The sequence below is a fragment of the Habropoda laboriosa genome, unplaced genomic scaffold, assembly GCF_001263275.1.
Source record: "Habropoda laboriosa isolate 0110345459 unplaced genomic scaffold, ASM126327v1 scaffold61, whole genome shotgun sequence".
In the NCBI taxonomy this organism is placed as follows: domain Eukaryota; kingdom Metazoa; phylum Arthropoda; class Insecta; order Hymenoptera; family Apidae; genus Habropoda; species Habropoda laboriosa.
The window spans coordinates 1,890,849-1,904,133 of NW_017100203.1; the positions used below are offsets into that span (position 1 = coordinate 1,890,849).

Consider the following 13,285-nt stretch of genomic DNA (forward strand, 5'->3'; position numbering starts at 1 on the left):
TAAAGATTGAGTTCGATTGCCAGAATAAATCAGTTACAATCACGTTAGATCATTGAAATATACTAGGTCGTCGAGTAAGTTCGTGCAGCGATGCGTTTTTATACACCTCGCGATGGTGTTTTATATTTCTAGTTGCTCTTCGAGAAATGAAGCCATTCATTCAGACCTGATACTGTGCTCAGTCGGAAAATTTAAGAGAGGCAATAGCAGCTAAACGTCCAGGAGCTCTTAAATCGGGACAAAGTGATTTTTCATCACGTGTGACATAAAACGTGCAAAAGAAGAAGAAAAAAAAATGACGCGAATTCCAGTTGAGAAATTTTATCGCGTTCGCGATACTCTCTGGGCATTGCTTCGATCAGAATTACCATCTGTTATCTGGCATTACAATATTCCTCAGCGGGTAACAAATTTGACAATATCGACTCTGTAAGAAGTACTGAAATATATTTTAATGAAAAATCGAAGAAATTTTAGAGCGTAATTGCTTCGTTAAAGATGAGAGGAATTCGTAGCATTTAACCCTTTCATTCACATATGCACAATTAATCGTTCAATAAGTGCAATTTTCAGAATTTATTTTCTTTCATTTTCAATATTTCGTTATCCTTCCTATTGCAGCAGAGAAACTAAGTTATAAATTATAAATAATGGGAAACCTACGTAATTCTGTACGTCTAGAAAATAATTAAAAATTCATTTATGACTTAAAGGGTTGGACAACTCTCGAGGCCTGGACATTATACCTAACTTTGGCTTCTTAAAAAAAAATTATTAACTCAATCGAAAATTTTTCACGAGGGCTTTATTACATTATTATTAAAGGATATAAAAATATTTTTTCCTCTATTTTCACTCATAATAATAGATATAAATATCGACAGACACGTATTCATAAAAAGCTAAACCTCGGCATATCTAGTTGAGAAAAACGTGAGCATTAAGCTACGTTTAACCCTTTCGATACCAACGACGACTATAGCCGTCCGTCGTTGAACTCTCGCTGTGTACTAACGGCGACTACAGACGTCCATAAGGAATTCGCAAAAAATGATATTATTAAGCAATTTTACAAAGTGTCATTACTATAAAACGTGTTAACCCGTTAATCTAAGGCAACCTGTCAGAGTCGTGGCAGAGATTCTGCTGAAAATGTGAGAAAAATAGTTATATTAATGAGAAAAATTCATCGTAATCTTAACTTTCATTTTAATTCGCAACACCGAGAATAATCACGTGTAATTAATCTGTAAAAAATTGCCTTTTGTTACCCGACACAGTACTAAAACAGTAAATGGCTGACGCTTACAAGGGAACTTCGGTAACCCGAAATGTCCGATCGTTTTTAAACTTTGTGGGTTTGTAGGGGACCTCGAGAAAAGTATCGGGCAATTTTTTTTTATCGGCCCAATTTCGGTTCTTCGGGGTGAAAACAGCCCTTGAATGAAGATAAGTGTACCCTATTTCCCTGTACACCTTTAAAACTATAGTAGATATAAAAAAAATGTTTATAATAAAAATTAAATGGCTTTTTTTGCCTTATAAGACTTAAATGAGAATCTTCCACTACCGTTGTTGTGAAAAATTTTCAATTTTCTGTCATATCGAAAAATATGTCAAATAAATGCAGATAAATATGTTAGTCTTATAGAATAATGTGATGTTTAAATAATTTTAATCGATACGTGCTTTGTGTGCTGTCATCGTTGCACTTGGAACGATGCGTTATCAGGTACCAAGTGTGTGTGCGAATCTTTTGTATTTATTTGCATTTATTTGACATATTTTTCGATATGATAGAAAATTAAAAATTTTTCACAACGGTAGTGGAAGATTTTTTATAAAACAAAAGAATTTTTATTAATTTAATAGCACAGTCTTATAAGGCATAAAAAGCCATTTAACTTTTCTTATAAACATTTTTTTATATCTACTATAGTTTTAAAGGTGTACAGGGAAATAGGGTACACTTGTCTTCATTCAAGGGCTGTCTTCACCCCGAAGAACCGAAATTGGGCCGATAAAAGAAAATTGCCCGATGCTTCTCTCGAGGTCCCCTACAAACCCACAACGTTTAAAAACGATCGGACATTTCGGGTTACCGAAGTTCCCTTGTTAGATGCACGATCAGAAAAAAAATCATAGTTCAAGGGGTTAAAGTATGATTTCTTCCCACCAATTCATTACATTGTACGGCAAAATTGAACTGCTATGCTCCTTATCCAGTGGTAGCGTATAAAACTGTCCGTTCAACGGAGGTATAATGGCCAAAGGGTTAAAACGTATCGAAAGGGTTAAAATAATTATGTAAATGGCACGAACTCATTGGACGACCTAATAAAACAGAAAAACGAAATCTAAAATTTGACTTATGCACATGTTCTACGAAATGAAATCCGATCTAATCGATAGAACAGTCAGTTTAGAATTAATATTCCTAGGGAAACAGCTTGTAATCGAACGTTTCAAATAGGATAATTCATATTTGACTGGCAACGATTGTCAAAGTGTAATGGAATAACAGAAACGACTGCATCGTAGGAAAGATAAATACGAAGTGGTTGAACTGCAAACAGCTAGCTCCACCTTGGGCGGAGCAAGGGGACAGTGGCTTCGTGTAATTAGCCTTTGAACTGATCTCTGAAGACTAGTGTCTACCTTAGAGTTTCCAAAACTTGCACGAACACTGTAGGCATCGCTTTTCAAGGATTTCTTACTTGAAGAACAAGTGATGCATTCGTTTTCGAAGAGTTTTCGAGTTCTGTACGCGTTCGCCGTTCCGTTGAGTGATAATGCGGCGAATGAAGTGACAATTAGGGATTAACGAAGTGGACAATAGGAGTTGTTGGTAGATTAAAAGTGAATTTTGTTTGATTGCTTCGTGTGTTTTTTTAAATTAGTTTTATATCACTTCTCGTGAGAATGATTTTTCAGCTTTTCTATACTGGTTTCTTACTTGCGTTCAGTTTTTTATTGTTCAGAGTGTTCCATAAAGTCTGAAGGATTAAACATTGAAATCGTCAAAAAGTTGTGGGATCTCAATTCTACATATTATTAAAATTTGAGAATCTCTTTATTTCCAATGGAATACCTATTTTGAATAAACACTGAAATCGTCAAAAAAGGAATAAAATCCATGAGGTGCTTCTTTAGTAAATACCAAACTATGACAATTGTAGAATCTCGCTTTTGCACAATATTGAAGTTTCAGAATCTCTTTATTTCCAATGGAATACCTATTTTGAATAAACACTGAAATCGTCAAAAAAGGAATAAAATCCACGAGGTGCTTCTTTAGTAAATACCAAACTATGACAATTGTAGAATCTCGCTTTTGCACAATATTAAAGTTTGAGAATCTCTTTATATCCAATGGAATACCTATTTTGAATAAACACTGAAATCGTCAAAAAAGGAATAAAATCCACGAGGTGCTTCTTTAGTAAATACCAAACTATGACAATTGTAGAATCTCGCTTTTGCACAATATTAAAGTTTGAGAATCTCTTTATATCCAATGGAATATCTATTTTGAATGAATACTGAAATCATCGAAAAGAAATCAAGTCCAATAGGTGTTTCTTTAGTAGATACCAAACTAATTGTAGAATCTCACTTCTAAGAATTATTGAAATTTCAGAATCTCTTTATTTCCAATGGAATACCTATTTTGAATAAACACTGAAATCGTTAAAAAAGGAATAAAATCTATGAGGTGCTTCTTTAGTAAATACCAAACTATGACAATTATAGAATCTCGCTTTTGCACAATATTAAAGTTTGAGAATCTCTTTATTTCCAATGCAATACCTATTCTTATTAAACACTGAAATCCTAAAAAAAGATATCAAATCCAAGAGTTCATCTTCAAACTTCCACCCTAACCTACCCTACAATTAAAAATTTTGAGATCACACGTTACTTCATACTCGCTAATCAGTATTTAACCAAAATCTCAATTGTCAAATAATCTTCAAATCAAACACCTCACCACATATACACAAAGTCACAAAGTACAGTACAAGACCAAGCAATTCCCCAAATCATTTTTATTTTGCACAATAGAGCAGGTGTCTATCTACTTCAGAGGCAATTTTCCACCAATTCCTGTAAACCCTAAGTCCTTCACACGGCAGCTTACCGTCAGACAAGAGTGATCAAGCAAAGAAGACGACATCATCCACCCTGACACCCTGCATGAAACATTTCACGTGGCCGTAACGCACGCCCATGTTCGCGACGTGGCAGCCACAAAGCCAACCTCTCCTCCCAGAAGACGTATTCCAGAGCCAATCGTTGCAGCCTCATCAAGCATAGATAGGCCGCGGCGAACTTTAGCGCGGCTCTCTGCATAATGCATCGCGCAGCGTGTGGATTTTCCCTGTTGTAATCCGTGGGATGTAGCCTATCCAAAATTGAAATCACGCGACGTTCCCCCGACGGAAACCCGCCGATCTTCGGCCAAAAGTAGCGAGGTGCTCGGAGATACACGACTTTCGCGCGGATATTGACATTTTACGAGATGAAACGGCCGGTATTTTACGGTATCGACACCGAGAGAAATATCGGTGTTAACTCGCTGAATTTTTTTCGAGGAAATGGAATATTCCTCGGGCGAGGCGATTATGCGAGATTTTTTTAATATCGAGAGATTATTGAGGGTAACGGAGAAGTCTGGTGACAGACCGAAGAATGAAGATTAGCGAGCTGAGCTCTGTAGAGATTGATCGATCCTTGATCAGCTTTGATAGCTCACTGTTGATCTTTCCTGATATTTCAGGGATAATTATGATTCTGAGGAAATATTGTAGATAGGAGTAATGTGATTTCCTTTTTTTCTGAGCTGTAAGTATTTAACTTCTGTACTTAAGAGAGCTGTATCTTGAATTGCAAGTAGTATAAGTCAATGAATAGGTATATGGAACACGTACGAAGTATGTACTGTAGAGCAGATGTGCCTATTGTCTTACAGATATTATTTCTTCTTTCGTAAATTAACTCCTTTTGCATAAATTGTGAACAATATTTTGCAAATTTTTGTAACGATTTAACGTCTGCATACAATTGCAGTAATTTTTTTCTACAAAAGATTGCAGTTCCTGTATATTATAAATGATTGAATAATTTTCAATTTAGAGTATTTGTCAATGTACTATATTACTATTTTTCGTTTGTGTTTTTGAATGTATCATATTCAAGGAAATAATAATAAATTAGTATTCTGCATTACATACATATATGGCTGTATTAAATGTGTGTTCGTGTATTTCAGCATATGCTATACTTACTGGTAAAAGTTGCTGCAAAACAGTGTTTGAAATTGCAGCAAAATATGAGTCATGTTTTGATTATAAGAAGTCATTAAAAATATATTTTTACCCATTTCCTACTTCCTCTTGTTCTCTGAATAGAACCAGTGTGATGCACACTGCATATTTTTGCAAAGCGTGGAACACACTGCATATTATTGTGAATGGGAAAATATACATCGCGTTGTACATATAACCTCATTTATGAAAATTAAACATTAAATTTTGGATCTCGACAACTGAACGTAAAGTACAGAACACAAGGTAGTGATGCTCTCGTATAGTATATCGTGTTTTCATTTACAATTCAGGCTACCACGTACTTATGAAAAAAAATTTACCCTCGTTTTGATAACGTGTTACGTTAAATAATGCAAAATATCGATGAAATTTATCGCTATATTACGAGAATATGTACAATTCACCATTCAATTTTCCTTAACTTAAATTATCCTTTACTTAAACTTTCCTTAAGTTAAATTTTCTTTAACTTAAATTTCCCCTAATTAAAATTTTCCTTTACTTAAATTTCCCTTAATTTAAATTTTCCTTTACTCAAATTTCCCTCTATTGAAATTTTCATTAACTTCAATTTTCTTTAACTTAAATTTCCCCTAATTAAAATTTTCCTTTACTTAAATTTCCCTTAATTTAAATTTTCCTTTACTCAAATTTCCCTTAATTTAAATTTTCTTTTACTTAAATTTTCCTTTATTTAAATTTCCCTTAATTTGAATTCTCCTTCATTTAAATTTCCCTTCAGTGAAATTTTCTTTAACTTAAATTTTCCTTTACTTAAATTTTGCTTAACTTAAGTTTCCCTTAACTTAAATATCTAACTTTCGATTAATACTTTGGCAAGCCTAAATACATTCACAAATACATTAAAAAATTGAAAAACCACTGTAAATAATTACGCTGCAAATACCCTTTAATTAAAAAAAAAAAATACATTCACCCGTAACCTACAACAAGTAATCATCATAATTCCCTTACACTCTAGAAACGAAACTAATTATCTCGAATCGTTAATCGATCAGAGTGAAAGACAGAAGAAACACAACACCAGGTCGATTTCATTAGAAAGAAGATTGATGAAACGAGCGAAATGTTCTGTAGAAGAGCGAATCGCGAATTCGGATCAATGATCAGATTGAAGAAAACAAAAGATCCAGACAAGACGGCGTGACCGTTCCAATATCAAAAACCAAGGCTTTCCTTTCAACGTTAAACAACCCTCGTCGGTCTATACATTTCCATCGAGTGGTTGAAAAGTTTCCCAAATGAAATTTTCAACTTCTTCTAACCTTCCGTTACTTTTTCACCGCGGCAGACACAGTGGAAAAAAGCGATTCTCGCATTATCCAGAGAGAAAAAAAAAAACACGGAGAATACGTCGGAAACGTCGTCCGACGTGTTGCATCGACAATATTTCGTCTACTATAATAACGTTCGAAAGATCGTTGATTGATTCCGTTTTACATACTTTTCTGTCGTCCAGAAACGAAGCAAACACGGGACAGTCAGCGTTCAGTTAGCGATAGGTGATCAACGTAGTAGTAAATAGTAGCAGTAGTAGTAGTAGTAGTAGTAATAGTAGTAGTAGTAGTAGTATATCATAGAAACATAATCCGACTAAAATGAAACAGTCGCAAGACTCCAAGTGTATGTGTACATACATACATATACAAAGAGAGGCAGACGAAAATAAAGAGAGAATAGTAGAGATAGATAGATAGTAGAGATAAGAGTATACATATCGTGTGTGTGACAGTACGAAAGAACGAACGGAAGAAAAGAAACGAAAAGAACAAGGTGTATTGTCTGGCTGGTGTGACACTGGCAGGCAAGGCATGCTACGAGTTACGTTACCTAAAGTGAGCTTCTCCCCAGAATCTGGCGGCAGTGTGAAACCAAGTAGGGCCATGCTTGATATCAGCACACACGGCACGATCAGGTTGAAAAAATAGTAGAGGGTCCTCCTTCGGATTTGTATGGTGAATGTGACGTCGATGTACGGCTCTGGACAGCATTGATACGTTATCGTGTTCTTCTTCCGAATATCCATCGAACCGTGTTACCACGCATTGTCGATACCAAGGATACTGAATGGTCGCATTAACGACCGATCAGGGGAGGAGGGAGGGAGGAGATTCACAAACCACGGTGAACCGGTGGAGTCATGTTTCCGTGGTATGCAACGCTTTTGGATCACGCGTGAAAATGAGTTTAACGACTGTTGCACGTGATCATGGATTTGGGTATACACTGTACGAGTTTCTATATACGTACATGTGTGTTTAGGTATATGTGAGTCAGTTGGATATAATGATTTTGGGTTGGGTTTTTTTTGTTTGAGAATGGTAAGTTTCAGCGAGTATGAGAAATTATTTTTGAAATTTTAATGTGATGATTTGTGTTTATTTGAGTATGGAAGATAAGGATAAGAGATTATTTTTGAAATATTAATATGTAGAAACCGACGGAAAAATTTTGAGGGACCCAACCGGGAATCGAACCCGGGACCTTCGGCTTGGCAAGCCGAGGCTTTGCGCACTACGCCAACTACACCCTCTCTATTCTTCCTTTTCGGTTTCCTATTTGGGTATGGAGGCCCCGATATATAACAGCCATCCTGAACTGACATTCCCCGCCCTCGAATGTTCATCACTTCTCAACATTTCCGAGTGCACTCTCCCATCAACTCAGTGGCACTCAGCCGAACCTCTGTTTCTCAACTCATCTTGGGAAACATGCACACCCTCTCTCCTCTCACATGTTTTTTTGTTTTATTCATCGCCTAACTCCTTCTTGCCTTCGTGTAGCCGTAGATGCCTCCATTTTTGTAGGAACCAACGACGGAAAAATATTGAGGGACCCAACCGGGAATCGAACCCGGGACCTTCGGCTTAGCAAGCCGAGGCTTTGCGCGCTACGCCAACCACTCCCTCTGTATTCTCACTTGTCGGTTTCCTATTTGGGTATGGAGGCTACCGATACTACATAATAGAAAAGTTTGATAAGTAGGGATGTCGGGTCACCGATGACCCAGCTTTTAGATGTCTCTTAACTCTCCTCTCCTTATGTTACAAATATGTTTGTTACTTTAATCATAATGAATTTATGCAATTTTAAACAATATAGTGCCTAGTAAAACAGAAAAATGTGGTTTCTCTTGTACACCAAAGAGATTTCAGTATTGGGTCATACTTGACCCGGCATCCACCGTTCACAGTGTTCATAGATAGTAAAGAAAGTAAAATACGTTAATTAGGTGGCTTAATGGATTAAAAATAAGAAAATCTCCTCTCGAGAATATTTTTCAGTAAATTTACAAAGTTTGCTTTAGCGTTCAATAAGTACGGATCACTATGAAACAAGGCAAATAAACTATGCCAATTAGGAGGGTTAATAGGTTAAAAATAACAAAATCTCCCCTCGAAATTATTTCTAACAAAATTTCCAAAGTACGTTTCAATGTTCAACCGAGACCAGTCCATTCAAATCTACTTTTCAATCCATCTTTAAACTTTCTCTCACACGCGGCACGCCCCCTCCGAGTAATTTCGAATTACAAGTCCTACACAAAGTCGAGATATATACCAACGCGTTAGTTATAACAGAAGCAACCGCGAAAATACGAGCTCGGTGCGCCGTGATTTCGCTTTAACTACTTTTACATCTGCGTGTGATCTTACAGTGTCGTTTATAACCTCGTAAAATTTCCTTCTGTCGACCGCTTCTTTGTCTCGTTCGACCGATACCGAAATGGCGGCGACGCTGTAAAGATGAAACAGCCGCGCGAACGTGTAACGTCTGCCAGCCGGCGTAATTTCCCGTTATTCCGTGAAAAATATTTAACGTCGATCGATGCCACGCAGCTGACACGTGTGCTCAAACTCGGAATTTAATAAAGCAGACAGAAGAGGATATTCAAGCGTTGAGAAAGTTGCGCTAACGATCGCATCGGAACTTTTAATTATTTCCGATCTGAGAACTGTGTTTCTTCTAAAATCGACCTGGCTAATTTCGACGAGAAAGAAGCATCGAGAGAACGTTCACTTGTTGAAACCTGGACGCTCTTTCTCTCTGGAATGTTCACCGGAGAAACGCTAATAACGCCAATTTTGCAACACGTTGCATCTGTTCCGGTCGCAAAAATTACAAAAGCTGCAACTGCGACTACCTTGTTCCGGGAAATGTGTGATTTTTAATTGCTCGGTTGTACACGCGTGCATAGAAGATGAGAGCGGGTTTTTGTTTTCGGTAGTTCCGTATATAATATCGTTTATTTTTCGTTTCTTTTGTGTGCGTAGTTTTGCGCTTCTCCTTTTAGAACGTATTTCGTCTTGTTTCGGTGAGAGGAAAAGGTATTTAGAGAAACGTGTTTCCTCGTATGTTGAGACAGAGGTACCTTGCCTTTGGATTTATAATTGGATTCTTTCTGAATATTGTAGCTTTTCATTTAGACGTATCGTTCGAAGTTTAAGTTTATTAAGTTAGCGGTCAGCGTTGAAGAATGAATAACATTTTATGTCTGGCTATTTCTAACTGATATCTGAAATGTGGTAGTAAATATAAATTGTTATGACTTGCTTATGATTATTTAGTAACTATTTGTCCAATTATTATTTCTTACTTTCTAGAATTCGTACAAAATTTTTGCACTTCGTTTCAGAAATTGTTTACAGTATTTTACGTTTCGTGAATGTAATGTGGTTATAATTGGAGGATAGAAGTTTAGCTCAGAATGTTGAAAAAAAGGAAGGAGAAAATGGAAAGAATTGTGACAGGAAATAGGCAAAGAACTGCAGATAGTAAGGAATACATAGAAAACAGTAGATTTGGTAAGTAGGAGAAAAAATAAAAGAAAAAAGTTAAGTTAGGGGAATAAAGAAACAAGGAATGAAAATAGAAAACGAAATAAGTTAAGTTAGGTGAATAAAAAAGAAGGAATGAAGAGAATGAGTGAATGAATGGATTAAGTTATCAAAATAAGAAACAGACAGAAAAGAGTAAATTGATAAATGGAATAGTAAGAAAAGAAATAAGTTAAATTAAGTTAGGAGAATAAAACAAAAAGGAACGAGTGAATGAGGCGAATGAATGGATTAAGTTAGCAATATAAGAAATAGATAGAAAACAATAGATCGATAAGTAGGAGAGTGATAAAAGGAAAGTAAGTTAAATTAAGTTAGGGGAATAAGAAAAAGGAATGAAGGGAATGAGTGAACGAGGTGAAACAAATGGATCAATTTAACAATGTACATTCAAAATTAACGTAAACCAAATCGAAATTTCGTAACTGTGAGCCCGAAATAAACAATATACAGACATGTAAGTACTTATAATTAATTTCGACTCGCTTATCGATATCCTAGCACACGTAAATCTTGTTGCCTGAGCAAACTTACAAACCTCCCTACATTTCTTCCATCGACTATACTGAAATTTCGAGTCGAAAGTCGAGCCGGTGTCGTTGCGTTCGCGAAGAAAAGCTAAATTTATTAATGCAATTTCACGTGAGCGGTATACGCTAAGATTCTCTCCGCCACTTTCCATTATTCATTCGTCGCGTTTAGAATTCCTCGCGGCGAGTTTTCATACACGAAACTCACATGAGCTTGCAACAAAATCGCCGTTCGTGAACCGAATTCGAAGAGTAACGTTGAAGGGCGACGATACAACGAAGAGAGAATCGAGAACCTAGGAGAGAATGTTGCTCTATCGGGGCGATAGAGAGAGAGAGAGGAGGAGGAAGAGGATCGTAAAGCCGGGGTAACGGTCCACCACGTCGAAGACAGCCGCGCGAAAATCGAAGCTTCGTAAAGCTATTCAACGCTCGTTCAATCGCCGCATCGATCGGAAAGTTCATGGGGCGCGGAAGACGGAAACCGCGGGAGATCTTTGTCGCGAGACGACGTCATTGTAACGACTTCCATCGACATTCCTTTAAGCGTTGACGACGCGAATATCGCCGGCCGAAACGAACCTAGGCGAAAAATGCAGTTTTCGTGGCAACCTGAAAATTGGCTCTCCCGGCGAAGCATTATTAGAGAACATGGCGAATGCGTAAATAAGGATTTTTCTTGAAATTTGCAAGATTACAGGTTCGATGTTTACGTATGGAATTGGGAAACTTGAAGTAATCCCGCGTTTGAAATTCGAAAAAAATACCATTCAGTTTCCTGAACTTCGCCAGAGAGAACGTGCTTTCGAGAATAAATGGAGAGATTTCTGGAACATCGAGGAACAAAAGTTTACCGTGATGTGCGAAAGGAAGATGTTGTGCAGGCGCCACCGACATCCAAATGTACATACAGAGTGTAAAAAATGTATTGCCGCGACTTTATGGGGTGAATCTACACATCTGGACCGGTGGACATTTGTGAAAAAACACTTGCCGCGAAATTGTTTGTAGCAATGAAAATTACAGCAACGTATTCTGGTCGGCGAGAAGAGAAAAAGTGAAAGTTGAAAATTTTACTGTACTTGGGTATTCAAATATTCGGAATATTGCATTAGTGACTAATTCAGAGTGGACAACCTATATGCATATGGAATAAGTCAAATGCAACTGATACGTAAACGCGTAAGTGTATATACAATGCTGTTTAAATGAACCAGCAACAGAATTTTACTCGCCCAAATCCCTTCTACTCGTAATTCGATTCCTTTCCCTAGCTACAACAGCGTAATTCCATAAAGTAAACTACAAACAGATTCGCAAATTAGCGAGGATTATCGTATATTATCCTGTCACTCGTGGACAAACGTAGGTTTACTGTACGACCAAAACACAGTCATCACGATCAATTACTCCATTTGTTGCACCTTTTATTCTAATTTCACGAGATATAATTAGATACTTAAGAGTATTCTTTATCTCGAATTATATGTATATTTATGACCAAAGGAATAAGTAGTTAAACGAAGCTCAAAAGTAGAATCTAATATTAAAAGCAAAGAGAATTTTTCATGTTTCACTATTGTTACAAAGTTGGACTTTCCTTGTAAATTTCAAAACTGGCTTTGAGGTATAATGTACGAGTAGAAAATTTAAGAGGTGATTCTACAGGCCAGAACAAGACAAAAATCAAGAATGAAACAATTGCGTTTGAGGCTTCGTTTTTTAGTTATTAATAGTTAAAAATATCCCTGTTGTCGAGCAACCCTCCTGACACCAGCCAGTATGCGGCAGGTATACAGGGGCAGCGTAGTGATTCTCGAAATAAACGACCCATGGCCGGTAATCGAACGCTGAATTACTTTTGCGTTAATTGGATAAAAAGATACTTTACTTCGAAAAATTTACTACAATCTACTACGTGAATCGAGTGTCTGTTCTATGGTACGAGGGTGCATTACGGGAGAGTGTTCTCGGTGTATTACGACAGAGAGTTGTCTTACGAGAGTGCTATGTGTCACGAGAGTCCTCTGTGTAACGATCGAGAATGATGTGATTCGGGCGAATGCTCCTGAGCGTCCGAAAAATCGTAATTTTATGCAACATGCATAAGTGAAGCTATTTTCAGTTCTATCTTTCATGAATACAGACAAAATTTTTGTCAAATTTCAATACTTATTTTGATGAACTTAGAATACGTTTATATATTTCTAAACATTATTATTGTCTTGAATATATTTCGATCTCTGATCACGTTCAACAATGCGTTTGAATTGAAACTAACTTGAGCTACTTATCAATTGGTTGATAGTTATTGACTTATACTACTTGTTCCCGAGCTAACTTTAATAGTTGCCTGACGTGTGATGTATCTGTTCTACTTACAGTTGGACACTGAAGCAAATTACTATTATGTAAAGATACGTATATATATGCACATTAATGCTTCGATCTTCTACTCAATTTAAAGCTGAAGAAATTCTCTTCCGAAATATGTATATAGAATATTATTTATTATTGACTAACTTAGCAATAATTAATATTGAACTTTCATATTACGATTTTAATT

General features: G+C 36.5%; 1 protein-coding gene across 1 annotated transcript in view; it reads right to left on the reverse strand.

Annotated features, from left to right (window-relative positions):
• Positions 1–13,285, reverse strand: part of LOC108570523 (acetylcholine receptor subunit alpha-type acr-16) — a 348,441-nt gene that overhangs the window by 154,135 nt on the left and 181,021 nt on the right. The window contains exons 7-8 of the mRNA XM_017932396.1: positions 13,001–13,005; positions 7,182–7,362 (exon numbers count right to left, since the gene is read on the reverse strand). Of these exons, the coding sequence (XP_017787885.1) occupies positions 7,182–7,362; positions 13,001–13,005 (186 nt within the window). The remainder of the gene's footprint in view (positions 1–7,181; positions 7,363–13,000; positions 13,006–13,285) is intronic.